At 56.7% G+C, this 14858-nt stretch overlaps 4 protein-coding genes across 4 annotated transcripts; 1 reads left to right on the top strand and 3 right to left on the bottom strand.

Annotated features, from left to right (window-relative positions):
* Positions 1-2331: 2331 nt before the first annotated feature.
* Positions 2332-3620, bottom strand: B0H18DRAFT_1086559 (uncharacterized protein; the record flags this gene model as incomplete). The annotated part of the gene is made up of 3 exons (XM_048032056.1): positions 2332-2502; positions 2592-2819; positions 2871-3620. The coding sequence occupies 3 exons, from the start codon at positions 3618-3620 to the stop codon at positions 2332-2334; spliced, it is 1149 nt and encodes a 382-aa protein (XP_047889708.1).
* An 864-nt stretch (positions 3621-4484) lies between these two features.
* Positions 4485-5385, bottom strand: B0H18DRAFT_1122319 (uncharacterized protein; the record flags this gene model as incomplete). The annotated part of the gene is made up of 2 exons (XM_048034493.1): positions 4485-5231; positions 5293-5385. 2 exons carry the CDS (start codon positions 5383-5385, stop codon positions 4485-4487), a joined length of 840 nt encoding a protein of 279 aa, XP_047889707.1.
* A 2402-nt stretch (positions 5386-7787) lies between these two features.
* B0H18DRAFT_1213673 (uncharacterized protein) lies at positions 7788-9125 on the bottom strand (the record flags this gene model as incomplete). Its single annotated transcript, XM_048036532.1, has 4 exons — positions 7788-7921; positions 7970-8295; positions 8543-8788; positions 8843-9125. The coding sequence occupies 4 exons, from the start codon at positions 9123-9125 to the stop codon at positions 7841-7843; spliced, it is 936 nt and encodes a 311-aa protein (XP_047889706.1). The 3' UTR covers positions 7788-7840.
* A 4761-nt stretch (positions 9126-13886) lies between these two features.
* On the top strand, positions 13887-14507 carry B0H18DRAFT_1122315 (uncharacterized protein; the record flags this gene model as incomplete). Its single annotated transcript, XM_048034492.1, has 4 exons — positions 13887-14013; positions 14085-14132; positions 14184-14261; positions 14320-14507. 4 exons carry the CDS (start codon positions 13887-13889, stop codon positions 14505-14507), a joined length of 441 nt encoding a protein of 146 aa, XP_047889705.1.
* Positions 14508-14858: the final 351 nt, after the last annotated feature.

Here is a 14858-nt window from a genome sequence, read left to right as displayed (position 1 = left end):
ATATCATTCATTGTCTGACCGATCTCTCCAGAACTTTCAGATAAGCTAGATGTACATTCGTTTTGTGTATTCCGCACTTTTTTGTAACAAAAACGGTCTCTCGACGGTATTGATATAGTCACAAGTATTCGGGACAGTTCTGGAAGGGTGTAACGGTGCAACATTTACTCAAATAACACAGCCAACACTGCATCTCACGCGCGATGCTTTTTGTGGGTGTACGAGAGCACAAGGAACTTAATTTACATTTAGTTTGTATGGGCGTAAGTGCGGTGATACACATCTCAGAGCCGCGTGTCTCGTTTGACGGTCGTGTCTCGTTTGACGGTGATAGACTGTATGTTTATGTTGTTACCGACGCTCAACTCTGATTGGCGTAGGGAATGTCGTAAAGCTGCATTAGCAGGTGCATGTTGACATTGCAGGAGCACACGACGCGAGCAGCAACACATTAAGCTGGCGTTGCCGTATGGGTTGCGAGGGAAAACGTATGGAAGTACGAGTCGTCAGGCTGCAACGTTGTCGAGGAGTGTTATCAGTAGGTGAAGGTTGTTCAGTTGGGCGTGCAATTTGAACATCACTGATACTGACGACTTATTACCGTCAGTACGGCCTTGTTACGGCCCTCTATGCACTGGGATACGATGACCGGCGTGGCGGATATGACGGTCACGTGTGAAGCGAGGCGTACCAGCAGCCCGCCTCATTATTACTGAGTGAGCTTGGATGGTCAGTTGCAAGAGAGCGAGAGGGGAATGATTGGCGGTGTGGGGCGCAGCCCGCAGGGCTGCCCGACTCGAAGAGTGTGCCTGGACCTGAGGGGCAACGGGTGAGCCGCGATACCCAATATGAAGACGTCGAGTACGGCGGCGCGTTGCGGCGAAGCCGTTACCCCCAGTCCAGAAGCCGACGAGCCTCGTCGTACATGCTCTGTGAGTCAGTGTCCAACACTGACGACGCCAATGACCCGTATTGCTGATCAACCGGTTCGCAGAGTCCCGCCGGATGGGCGCCGCGAAGCAAACATCGCTCCGCTGACCCTAGGAGGAGCAGTGCCGTGTCGTGCTCATCGAACCCGGTGTGTCCAGCCTGACTCGTGTGCAGTGGATGACACGAGTTCGTTACGCTCGTGCCGACACGAGCCAGTGCCAGTGTAAGCATGCTGCTGCTGCATGCTCCTGACTCGTGTGCAGTGAATGACACGAGCGTGTTATGCTCGTGCCGACACGAGCCAGTGTAAGCGTGCTGCGTCCAGCCCGACCCGTGTGTGACACTCGCTGGCTATGAGCTCGTGCTGACACGAGCCGGTGTAAGCATACTGCGTCCAGCCTGACCCGGTGTGACACTCGCTGGCTATGAGCTCGTGCTGACGCGAGCCAGTATAAGCCTGCTGCGTCCAGCCTGACTCGTGTGTGACACTCGCTGGCTATGAGCTCGTGCTGACACGAGCCAGTGAAGCATACTGCGTCCAGTGTAAGCATGTTGCCTCCAGCCTGACTCGCGTGTGCATGACACGAGCTAGCGATGCTCGTGCCGACGCGAGCCAGTGTAAGCGTGTTGCGTGCAGCATGAAAGAAACTCAGCGGGTTGGTCCCGCCCGGCGACCAGTGAGCGAGAGCGCTGGTGACGGAGCACTGGGCGGCGGTCGAAGGACTCGGAGTCGGACAGTCCACAATGGCAACCGCTGCTCGCTCAGCTGGATGCTCATGTCGGACAAGCTTGCGAGACAGAGACTACGACTCTGTGTTGACCATCCTCCACGCATTTGTGAGTGGTACAATCATTTGGTCGTTGCTCACATAATCCGGCTCTTCGTCGCCATCGGGATTGATGAGCGAAGGTTGTACCATAGTCCCCTTCCTGTAAGCTACAAGTGGTGTAGTCTTAGTGGAAGAAAACGAGAGCTATTCGAAGGGTGTAGCGGCCGCGGAGCCTTCGAGAGCGGTCGTCCGAGTGGGCGCGCAGAGGAGAGCGATGCGCGCCTAAATCTCCTCCTGCATGCGTAGACTCACTTCTACGCGACGCTCGTGCCTCGCTTCGCTTAGAATACCAACCATGTTGCATCGCCGTCTGTAGTTGGCGAGGTACTGTTGGCAGTACTTGGCGGACTAAGGCTGACGTGACAGAAACGGCCAGACGAGGGATTGACGGCATACAGTCACTACAGGGATCATCGTTGCACTACCCTAAGTCCTTCGCATGCTTGATCAAATAATAGCTCATAATGTACAACCTTAGGCCAGGTGCCACATGTCTTGACGAAACATCCACATCCACTCAACCCCTATTGATTCCATCGCGACCATCATTCATGTACGTCTCTGAAAGCTTTCAGTTGCGCTCTGGACGGTGGCCCCCAGCAGTGTCTCCCTGGGGCCCGGATCCCGGCTTGCTGATGGTGTTCCCTTCACCTGCATGCGGCTTCTCCCTGCTCGTGCCGCCATACTTCAGCTTCTGCTCCTCGTTCTTGCCCGGAACGTCATACGGCTCGTCCTTGTCGGCCTATACCAAGAGCATAAGTGTTAGCACACTCAGCAACTCCGGAAATGCAGCCAGAGCGCAAGACAAGGCTACCCCAGGACGGCACTCACAGTTTGGTACTCCTTGGTCTGCGAACCTTTATCGGAGGACTCGCCCGGCTCCAGTTCGTTCGGCGTCACCAGTTTGTTGTCGCTCGAGTCGACTTGGTGCGTTTTGGATGATTGCGGGGGCGAGTCGTCCACGTCTTTGAAGTACGACTCGGCCGTATGCTTCTGTTCGGGACGACGCGCGGAGGTATGGAAGGAGCGTTGCTGGCTCGAGGACACCTTGTCATCAAACTGCTTCCAAGTAAGTTCTACAACATGGGCCATAGCATGTATGGAACGCACTTTGTGAGATGGCAAGCTGGGCTTCTCCGCAGCATTCCCCTTGCCTTTCGATTCCCGGGACGAATCAGCCTCCCGGTGTTTCAAGTGTTCATTTTGCTCAGCGTACGTACGGTCCTTCGGCTGCCTGCTCGCGTCGGGCGCCTGGCCCGCCGTGGTCGTATCCGCCGCCATCGCCGTCCGCGCACTGGTGTGGAAACCCCTTCCGCCGTGCTTGTTCTGTTTCTGCTCGCCCTTCAGCCCAGCAAACGTCCCTGTCCCCGTGACTCCTTCTCCGCCATCACGGTTCTGCTTCACCTCCCCGCTCGTCGTCTTAAAGCCGAGCGTACTCTTCACGGCATCGAGGAACCCCGGTGGCGTTGCCTCCTCCTTCCCGCCGGCGCCCTCCCCTGCGTTCCGCTGACCACTAGAGCTCGCGCCGCCGACCTGCTCGGCAAACCCGACACCCTCTTGGTTGCCAGAGAAACCCTCCTGGCTTGCTTTCTTTCCCTTCGCTCCAGACGCGGCGTCGAGCGGGGACTTGTTCGCGCTCGATTGGCCCGAACGGGCGGCCTGGTCTTGGACGTCGCCGGGGTGGAGGTTCTCCTCCTTCCTCACTGTCCCTTGCGACAGCTGCGGGTCCCTTCCGGGTGCTTCTGTGCCGCCTATACGCGCGATGGTCGTGCTGTGGAGGTAGCGCGCGGACGTGCCTGCGTATGGGCGGGCGGCGAGGGCGCGGTTGGCGGAGAGGCGGACGATGCGAGGGGAGATCATGGCGGGTGGTTTCTGGTAGTTGGAGAACGGCCGGTTGTTGTTGAAGACGGTGGCATGGGGGCAGCGGGCGGAAGGTTATATAAGGAGGACGTCGCGGCGGGGGCTCCGCGTGCGTCACTACGCGCCCTGTGGTGACGTCACGTTCCGTACCCTCTCCAAAAGGCATCTCACGCGCCATATATGGTGTACATACGGTCGCTGCCGGTGCCAGATCGTAGCCACGATACTAATAAATATGGGAGCGATCTACCTAAGTATCATAAGCCATGCCTCCGCGTGCTTACTGTAGAGTTACTATATAACGATGGTAAGCAGTGTACGCGTATATCCGATTATCCTTCAGTGCAGACAAAACTGCGCACCACCGCTCGGACGACAGCGTGCGTGCGACCTCCAGGGCATCCTCGCTAACACTAATAGCGGGAAACAGTGATCTCATGACCCCCGCAAACGTTCCAGGATCTCGGATGTCATCATCCTTGACCACGACCCCTTTAGGTAGAGTTTTGACCGATGGACAGTATAACACCTCCCCGTTGATGGCTACGGCCGGGAGCTTGAGGACCGTGAGACGAGGACAGTCCCGCAGAAGGTCAACAACTCTGCGAAAGGAAGGGGCACAGTCTGGCGTGTACGGATTGAGCTGGCAGGAGACTATGAAAATCTGAAGGAGTGGCCACGCTTCTCGGATGGAGTGTAGGTCGTCGTCCGTGAATGATACGTTGCCCGAAGGTATGCAGATCTCGCATAACTGCAGATGACGGAGCTGCATCAGAGGTGGCAGAAGGTTGGATGCTGGCATGGGGGCACTGCCTTGACCGGGGCCCGCAGCTCTGCCCGGCCCCAATTCGACTCTGAGCGTGCTTAATGTCCCGGCACATGCGGTGACGAGGTCTTCGAATGCGCTGTAGTCCTCCGCAAAGCTGTTGAGGACGGCACGGGTATTTCAAGGTATTCCAGCCGAGCAGGTGGCATGTTCGATGCCATCGACCCAATGCACAGCGCGCCTTTGTACCATAGACCGTCAAGCTTCAGCCTCCGCAGCTGGGGGAAGCTATCGGTAATCGGTGTCTCGGTCGTGTTCGCGTCCCAGTGGTCAAGGGGAAGAACCAGATCACGTAGATGCTCCAGCTTGGCCAGCACGGACATGAGTGGTGCGAACCACGATGCCTCCGACCATGATTTTATGCGTAGTGTGCGGAGTCCGCGGAGTTGGCCGATCGACGAAATTGGCGAGACATCGCGGATGCGGTGGTATATGCGAAGATCTTGCAGCGCAGGAGCTTTGGAGGGTAGTCCGCAGAGTATTCGCCTGACCGCGTGGGCCTCGACGGCGGTCTCGAGTAGCCTTGGCTCTTCAAATATTATCAATTGTCGAAGTGCGGGCCCTACAAGGGAAAGAATAGTTGTGTCGAAGAACGGTGAGACTGTGCACGAGCATCTAATCTCTCTGAGCATCGGGAGGAGCGGCTCGCCTGCGCTAGCTTCAGAGAGGATAAGAAAGAGTGTAGGGTCTATGCACTCCGGATGCGGGATGCTAATACGTTCCACGAACATCGCAAAGTGGGCGAAGCGCCTCAGCACTTGCTGCGTTGGGGAATCGTTGGACCTCTATTGCAACACCATGTCAGCATCGCACTATACCATCTGCAGCAGCTGCAATCGAGCGCACCCATAAAGCTTCAGCACATCGTGTTTCGTATTCGTGATTTCCGGGGTTCTCCGTCGTCGTGAGGGTGAAGACGAGGGAGAGCAAAGGGGTCATCGGGAAAACCTCCATTTGAGAATTCTGACAAATTCCGAGAAGCAGCACAACAATGCAGAGAAGCGCCATAATTTTCGTTAATTCTGACGATACAGAGAATCAAGTTGCATTGCACAGAATACCGTGTATCGTAAGGATGCTAGTACAGATTATAGAAACTATGAGGATCCTTGTACTGATTAAGGTAGAACGTTGTGCATTCATCTAATACGGTATCAGTCGTCCAGTGTCTCGGAGCGACTTTACCACCAGATGCTGGCAGAATCATGTATGAATCCCTGTGCTTAGCACAAATGGATCATACATAAACTCCAGAACTCACAGCAAGCCTTCATGTATAAAGGTGCTGTAATAACTGGAGCCGGCGTCTCGCTCACTACCCGAAAGGGCGACTGCCCTTTAGGGACAGCCCGGGTGATCCACTGTCAGCGGCAGCTTGCGGTGGCGGCGGCAGCCCTAAATAGGAGCTGTTGCGCGCTGCGAGGGCATCGGGCGCGTGCAATCGCGATTTGCGATCTGCTTGATCTGACACGTCCTAGTATTAGAGCTAGGTACGGCACCGTAAATAGCCGCGACTCATTATGTAAGCACAGTGCCTGAATAGTCAGTATATCGGGATCCGAATAAATACAGCGCGTATTACGGCACGTATGTTGTGCTGCACGACATATGCACTGCACATGTCGCGCCCCATGACACATATTGTGGCCTTTTATTCATTTGTTTGCTTATCAATTCAAGTCTCAGTGCTGTGATTTGCGCCGAAAATGAAGTCATGAAGTGGCCATCCCGATTTGGTATGTTTGAAGCGCCAACAAATGCTGCGATTCAACACAAATTCTGTAGTACTCAGTTAAGATATCGACTACGTATGGTACATCTGGAACAAGTGGACGAGGATCTCTACAACGCAACATTGTCTATGCCCTCAGCACTACCATGTCTCCGTCCGTCGCCCACCTGTTCATCGCCGCCGCCGTCCCACCAATCGCTGCCCCGCATGTTGCTGCCCCACCCGCACCCATCGCCCACAGGAGTCCCTGCAATTCTCCAAGTGTCGTCCTCGGTCACCCACAGCCTCCCGCGCATCGCCTGCCCTATTCAAGGGCTCGCTCGCAGTGCGAAGTGCCTTGTTGACGGCCGGCCAACGCCCTGTTCACACCAGTCAATGTGTGGTTCACAATCATCGACGCGCCACCATACGTACCCGTCGACGCGCCATTCGTACTGCTCGACGCACCGTCATTCGTGCTGGTTGACGTACCACTAGCAGTACATACTCACTGACGTGCCGTGACTTGTATCCGGCATCCGCTGACGCGCCATTCGTGCTAGTCAATGCGCCGAGGTTTGGGCTGGTCGACGCCCCATTTGGGCTGGTCCAACGGTCGGTCCAGGGCGGGTAGATGGTAGAGTTGTGGTAGCAACTGGGTGAGCTTTGCGGGCGCCCCGGTAAACCGAACGTTTGTATCTATTTGTTGCTTCACCAAACTTGGCAACCCCGATGTGCTCGGGCTGTTCCTGGCCAATCAGAACGCGTTTAACGGTCCTACTTAGGCCTGCAACATACGTGCGACTCGCGTTCTGGGTCCTTTGCACTGTGTATGCATCTTCTGTAAGTTGGAATAGGTACTAGATGTATGTATAGTGGCATACACTGAATCTAAAGAACAGATGAGATGCGGTACAGACTATTCTCGTGTATGGTAGGGATGTCTAGACTCTACATTACTGTACTGTACTGGTTCTTTGAGTCTCGAGTCATAACCGGTGTTGCGGCGCAATATACACTGTTCTCGTTGATAGCAATCATAGGCGATAGCATTCCAGTGACATAGATTATGTTCCTACTACTAGTACTACTAGTACTGTATTCTAACACTCGTTGTACGTGTTGGTCCACGCTCGGTGCTTGCCCTCTCGTCCGCCCGCCCGGCGCCCGCTTGTCCGCCCTCGAGCTCCCACTTGTCCGCCCGCTCTCTCGTCCGTTCACCCTCCTGCTCGTCCATCCACTCGCTGGCCTACTTTCCGGCTTATCTAACTCGTCCGGTTGTCCGCCCGTCTGTTCGGCCGCCCGTCTGTTCGGCCGCCCGTCTGTTCGGCCGCCCGTCTGCCCATCTGCCCGTCTGCTCGCCCTCCCGCTCGTCCATCCGCTCGCCTGCATGCACGCCCGCCTGCGCGCCCGTATGCCGGTTTGCTTGCTCGCCTGCGTGGGCATCTGTCGGCTGTGTCTGCGCGGTGGGCATTTGCCCAGTGCGTTCGCGGTGGGCATGTGCTGTTGTCTGGCCGCTTGTCCGTCTGCTTGCTCTCCTACCTATCCGCTCGCTCACCTGTCCGCTCTACTACCCATCCGCATACTTATCTGTCCCACCCATCAGCCTGCTCGCAGCGCGCGCGAGTGCCCGCCCGCCCGCCCGCCTGCTCACGCGCTCGTGCTCGCACCCGTACCTGCGGTCTACCGTCGGCTGCGCTTGCACGCGAGGCATTGGCCCTGCGTGCTCACGGTCGACGCGCATGTCCTGCGCATCGCCGCGTCCTGTAAGCATGGTCAGTTCATTCGATGCTCGTGTGCGTCTACACTCACCTCGATACCAGCTCCTCGCAGACACATCCACCCGCCGTTCGTCGGCTGCGCCTGCGTGCATGGCAGTGACCCTACATGCTTGCCGTCGTCGTACGCGCTGTGCTCTTGCGACGTCGGTGATCCGGCGGTGGTCGACGCGGCATGGTGGAGGTCGCAAGGAGGTTGCAAACGGCGGGCGGAACCGCTCGCCGCTCGCCGCTCGCTCGGCTGGTTGCGGCCTTCCGGGCTTGTCCGAGGCAGACGCCACGCAGGCGGCGGCGCAGGGGATCCGAGATCGTACCTGATCTCAGATGCGCTGACCCCGATGTGCATCCATATGGGGTAGCCTCGCATCGCGCGTCAGTGGTACCGCCCCGCCGGGGACAAAGGGGCCGGGCTAGCCCGGGGTACCTGCCATATCAGGTAACGACCGACGGCGCCTCGTTCATACATGACGGCGCCTCGCTTTTACATGAGCGAGTGGCAGCTCATGTATGAAAACAGCTGCAGGTAAGTACTGGAGTTTATGTATGATCACTCCGTGCTCACCACAAGGATATCATACAAACTTATGCCTATATGGCCTGACTTTACCCCATTTCGGATACAGGTGTACACTCTGCTTGACTAGTGTAAGTGGTACCACGGAGGCGATCTTCGCAGACCCCGTCAACTTCTTCACTCTGTACATCTGATACCGCTCGTCGGCGTCAGCAGAGAAGCTCGAGAACCATTCAATGTAGACGAGGTGGCGCGGTACCTGGACGCCAGGAGGGAACAGTTGTTGCACATCGTTCTTCGTAAGTGAGAAGATTGCGCGCACTTGGCCTACTCGCAAATCTGCCATTAGTACACTGTCAGTAAGTCAATGGTGGTCCGTCTGTAGCCACGCACCTTGCAGTCCAGTGCTCGGCTCGTCAGTATTCCGAACATGCACAAGTGCGGTGTCAAAGCGCGCAGGTGAAGCGATGTTGCCATTCCGGCCCATTCGCCGCGGATGCGCATGGATTGAGTCGAGGGTATCATTGCCGTAGTAGTCCTGGTTACGAAATTTGATGCTGTGGAAGACGGGAAGAGTCGAGGATGGGAACCGTATTTTGACAGCGCGGGCTTCGACTTCGCTACGAGTCAACGCCGGCGTGATCGACTCCACCACGAATCGAGCAAGGGCGGGCATGAGGAATGTCGCTGTGGTGATTGCGAGTCCCCGGTGCGTGGACGACGCGGAAGGGAATTCTTGGTATCGGTGAAAACGATGGGCGGGGGTCGTTGGTGCAAGTTGACAGTTCGCGGAGGAAGCGAGCGAGGTCCGTGGTACCTCGCGGAGGGAAAAGGGGAGATGGGGTGGTGCGCCGCACGCTTCGTCCGCGATGTCCTTTAGTGAAGACCGCCTTTCCTGAGCCTGGTATACTCGATGGCCTTCCCTCCGACGTTCCTAACCTGAGCTCTCCTGATTCCTGAGCCTGAGCCTAACTTCTGCGACCTTCCTTAGCCTGAACGCGAGCCTGAGACGGGACCTGAAGCCTGAGATTGCCCGGTGCAACCTAGATACTGAGTCCTCAGAGGTAGTGGTAGGTAACTAACTCTCCTTCCCTCCGCCCCGTCCTCCTAGCCCCCTTCCGCCGCCTTTCCCACGTCCCTGCCTCGCTGGCACCCGTTCCCCTCCGTTCCTACTCCTTCCGCCCCCGTGGGTCTCCCTCCGCCGTCCCTGCCATCCTCATCCGTCCGCCAGTCCACCATCGTGTGAGTCCTCAATGCCCGCCGACATCCCACCGAACCCCTCGACCATCGTCTACACCACCCGTTTCTACCGCCTCGTCGACCTCATTCGTGACGAGCGTGTGGTAGAGCCCCGTCTGAACCCCGATAGCGACCTTGAGTGGCTCGCTTGGGCCCATGGCGCCCGATGGCTAATCGTACGTGCCTTCTTCCGCCTCGTCCTCCTCGTCTCGCCAACCTGCCTTCGTTCCGCACAGCGGATGCTCTTCGATTCTCGGTCTCGCGCGGTTGCCCACGGCGACGCATCCCTTCCGCTCGTCCGCCGGTACTCGGACGTCCAGGATCTTATCGAGTACCTCGACCAGGTCTTCCTGACTCTCCCGTCCCAGCATAGCTACGTCGGCGAGCCCTACCCGTTGATCGCCTGGGCTCCAAACCGCGTCGCCGCTGAGCAATCCGATGCCGAGGTTGGTCGCCCGCTTCTTCCGATTCGGTACATGGAACGGCCCATGCAATTATCTTCCTTCCGCGCCTCCTCCGACAGCCTCGATGGTCTGCTCACCCGCTTCCAAGGCCTCCTCGACGAGTGCCGGACCGCCAACCGCGACGCTCGTTCTGAAGCCGTCCGTTTTGCCCGAGGCCTGGGTTCCGTTGAGGCCGGCGTCCGGGACTTGCACGCTCGCTTGTCGGAGGGAGTGTACGTGCCTGACGGCTACTCCGGAATACCGCGTCGCCTGCAGTTTGCACGCCCTCCCGACGTCGAGGCCATGGAGGAGGGAGAGGTCGAGGATGAGGTGGCGGAGGGACCTGCCGTTCATGTACAGTAGCCTTCCTCCTTCCGCATGTATTTGGTTGGGTGCTCGATTAGCTCTTCCGCCGTGTGCGTTCGCTTGTGCGACAATCGATGTTGCGTTCGCTTGTTCGACAATCAATGTTGCCCTATGCCGGTTGCTGCCCCTTCCCGTCTTGACTTGTACGTGCGGTGTATTGAGGTCGTGCCGCTGCTCCCATGTGGGCCCACCCCACATCGCACCATACCCATCAGGAGATAGAAGCTCCGTGAGAGGTACAGCGTTGCGAGTCGGCCACTTTGTCATATGATGAAGCAACGGACACGCTAAATCAGGCGGTCGCCATCGTGTCTCTTCATCTGCGGCGGCAGGTTCTGAGTGACGCGGATCGGCCAGGTACTGAGCATGTAGTACTCGCCACTCGACATACTTCGCATGCTGCAACACCTTCTCGCGGCGCTCGAGCCACTTCGTCATTTGTGGGAACTCGTCTTTCTTGTTTGTCGATCGGTAAGCCTCTTTTGCGAAATCGATGTGAAGCCGCTCCGTGGCTTCGGTATTGTAATTATCCGTTGTGCCGTAGAGTTTAATCGCGCGAACATAGTGAAGCATCATGTGAAGTTTCGGTATGAGAAAGTGGCCGCGCGTACCAAGTCTGACGAAGACGTCCTTCTTCTCGTGGAACTCGGACAACCTGCGTTCGAGAGCGTCGAGTGTCGCGCTCGAATGAACCGAGTATTGAGACATGTACAGGAAGTCGAGGAGTGACTTCGTCGCTGCAATCAAATCCGCAGACTCTCCGCCCGGCAGGTCAACATCGATGAGTAAGCCCAGAATAAAGCGAGCCATTTGCTTGTGCTCGGTTCCCGTCACACGTGAGAGGCCGGATATCCCTTTGTAGAATATGTGGATGCTGTGATTAGGAGGGAGCCGCTTCACGCGTGCGTCGATCTCATCCTCGCCGATGATATCCGTTAGCCACACAAGGAGGTGTTTGATGACCCCTTGATGTAGTTGATGGAGTATGTTGGGTGTGATGGAGCGGTATATGTCGACGTACGGTAGCTTCTCCCAGAATGGGTGTTGAATCGGCTTAATGCCGATTTGCTCGCAGGCGCTGTTGTAGTCGGCGGTCCCTACGAGGCCGAGTGCGTCGAGGGCTTCATTGACGTCACGATAATCGTGGGGGCATGGGTAGGTACCAAGATCATCATGAGGGCATTTGCATATTGGGCAGTCGCCCGTATAGGTCCCCGTCACGAGAACCTGCTCTGGGTAGTCTCCGACGTAGATGACTAGTATCGGGTGGCACCGCCGTACGACCCCATCTCCGCTTGTCATATGAACACCTGTCACGCCAGCATTGCGCAAGGGTTCCGTGACTGTCGACATGCATACATGGAATAGATTGGCCAGGGTCCGTCGGCGAGCGGCCTTGTTTTTGATGTGCTCGAGCCGACTGGTCGGAAGATACGCAACGAGAATCTGGCCGCGGTGCGACGGCTTGCGGCGAATCTCCTTCGGAAGGTTCCCGATCGTGAGGTAGACAGGGTACGCGGTTTTGTTCCGGAACATCGTCAACTGTGTCTTGTCCGATGAGAGGATAATCGGGACAACAGTGGCTCCGGGATTCTCGCTCTCGAGCTGCTTCTGCTCATATGGGATGAGAACAAGATTCAATTAAGAGCTCGAAGACATACCTGCGTCGCCCACCACCATTGCCCGGTATGAAGGTCATGATAGAGACGCACTGTCTGGTCCGCATCCGCGTAGTGGCGCTCAGGAGAAACGCAGAGGTATCTCGCATGTTCCGTATCACCATATAGCGCACGAGCGCACTCCAGTATATCACGGCAAAACATTGCGAATGTTTCGCCGCCCACGCAGGCTTCAAAGCGGCGGAATACTGGTCTGTGGTTGGGAAGCTTGTCGTCGATGATCTTGTTTAGTTCATCCGCATTCTTGAACGAGAGCCCTAGACGACTGCAGACCTACACAACCAAGATACACATTAAGTGTCGGCAGATGTTCGCGGCAGGTATCAACTCACCTCGTCAATCGCGAGCAAGTCTGAGAATGCCGTTGAGCCGAGGCCACGCAGTTTAGCCCAGCGTGCAATCTCCCAATCGACGCGCGACGTGAACGGCGCATAAAAGTTCTTCGAATTGGGATCGACTTGATGCGCATACGCCTTGTATCCTGCACCAGTCGATTTTGCACCTTCAGGATCGATGGGCGCACCGGCGTCGCCACCAAATGGGACGATGTGGACCGGCAATTGGCCAAGCTGGATATGCGCATCCCTTTGAAGACCGCCAGGGGCGTTGTCCTGTACGCCGTCGTGGGCGTCGGCCGTGGAGGAAGCAGGATCAATGTCCATGCGATCGTGTCCGCCTTGCATATCTCTGCTCGCGAGATCATCTGGTGGAGGGATGTCGTCACCAACTGCTTCGTCTCTGGCAGAATCATCGAGGTCGTCTTCATCGAGGTCATCGGCAGGTTGGCACGTCGGCGAGTCATCGAAGGGTAGATCGTTGTCGTCGTATTCATCGGCCGCACCAAAGTAATCTCCGTCAAACAGGACGTGACCTTCGTCTCCATTGCCAGTGTCTGTATCGTCCATAGGCTGCCCACCCTCGCTAGCACGGGAGGCACTCCTCGACCGTGAGCGCGCCGCCTGAGCACGCCGATGGTTGTCACGGCGGGTCAGATGGCGCATAGATTCCTCATGTTGGTGACGGGCAGCTTGACACGCTCCCTTTTCACTCAGCTGGAAGTGTTGGAGGAGCGTGCCACGGCGCGAGAAGCTCTTCATGCAACCGTTACAGATATAGGCCATGCTGATTACTGACTAGCAACTCTGCAGATATGCGGGTAAGCTCAATCGACAGAGGTATGTGCAATTAACGCACCGTGATACCGACAGAAAAGAGTGTCTAAGTGGCTCGACACGGCTGGAAAGTGTGTAAGCGGTGACCGTCGAGAGGTAGAGGCGAGACGTACGGAATTGTCACACGGTGACTTTCACCAGCGCCGAGCCCGCACTTGCTGGCTCGCTCTCCGAATCCTGCCAGCGCACACCCTCCTCCTTTCCACGTCCTTTCTTCTAGTGCCCTAACAGATCATCAGTCTTGTTCAGTACTCGAGACAACACACCATCAGCACGTCTCATACTCACCGACACCGTCGATTTCGCTGGCGAATACCTCATCCTTCCTGTTGGTTGGGTTACGGTCACCGGTGTGGTCTCTCGTAGCGAGCGCGACTCGGAGGGTACTGGTCTCGCTGCCCACATTGACAGTTCTACCGAAACTGGTATTGTCAGCTAAAAGATCGATTTGGGAGTGCCACGTACGTTGACTGAAAACCCGCTGAGTTGGCTCGCTGACCGGTCTTTTGCCGTAGTCAGTCGAAAGCAAGATCATTGAATGTCGGCGCGAGCAGCTTCCTCGACTAATGGCCGCGCTGGACGACCGTCGTCTCAGCTCATTCAAGCTGCCGATGTTGGAGGTCATGATGGAAACCTGAGCGTTGAAGAGCAACCTGAGCAGGCATGTGAGTATGCAACACTTGTGTCTACAGCTAGCCTACTCACCGTGACCAATGACTTGCGGTCTCAATAGCAGGGCACCGCCCGCCGGTGCGCGCCGCGTCCAGGAAGGCTGCCCAAAAATGTAAGTACAAGTGGCGTAGGATAGCTCTGCTGCTCACAGCGAGACTTACAGCATGGGCGACGTATATACCAAAGAGTCGTAACTCACTGAATCCGCCTAGCAGTAAGGTAACGAAGTCGTCGGCACCTTGTAAGTCCGTTCCCGAAACTATATTGCCGCTGTCTTGATCTGATAATGCCTGTTGTAGCATCTGCCGCAGGCACGCGCGCGTCAGTCGAAGAAACACAGAAAGGGACCAAGGAGAAGCGCAAACGTGCAGAGTCCGTGGCGAAGGAAGCAGGCAAGGGCGCGGTTGATACGAAGAAAGGCGCTGCGAGCTCGGAGCGCCGTGAGCCAAAGAAGGCAAAGACAGGCGCACAGCCAAGTCGGTGTTAATTGCTATCGTCTCTCAGTACTAAGCGCTGACGCGACCGAAAAGAACACAAAAGCCACACAAAAACCCAACCGTGAGGTCGAGCAGTGGTATGCGAGGCCTCTGAGTCTATGAGATGTACGTGGGACTGTACAGTGGTCTAGGTAAGAAGGAGGAGGACGGACAAGACTCCGAACGACGTGGGAGAGCTTCGAAGATGTCGAAGACTGTTCGAAGACGAGGGCTAAGCCTCGAAGGTAGGAGGGAGTTTCGACAGACGTGTCGAACGAACGGTGACAAGGAAGGCGAGCGACGGCAGGAGAAGAAGTGTAGAGCCTCTCGGGGCAACTACGAGCTGACGAACGTACTGGCGA

This window comes from Fomitopsis serialis (assembly GCF_022376445.1).
Source record: "Fomitopsis serialis strain Sig1Antser10 chromosome Unknown B0H18scaffold_75, whole genome shotgun sequence".
NCBI classification, from domain to species: Eukaryota; Fungi; Basidiomycota; class Agaricomycetes; order Polyporales; family Fomitopsidaceae; genus Fomitopsis; species Fomitopsis serialis.
Note: the sequence above shows the minus strand (reverse complement) of the source record. Positions and strands in the feature narration are given on the sequence as shown.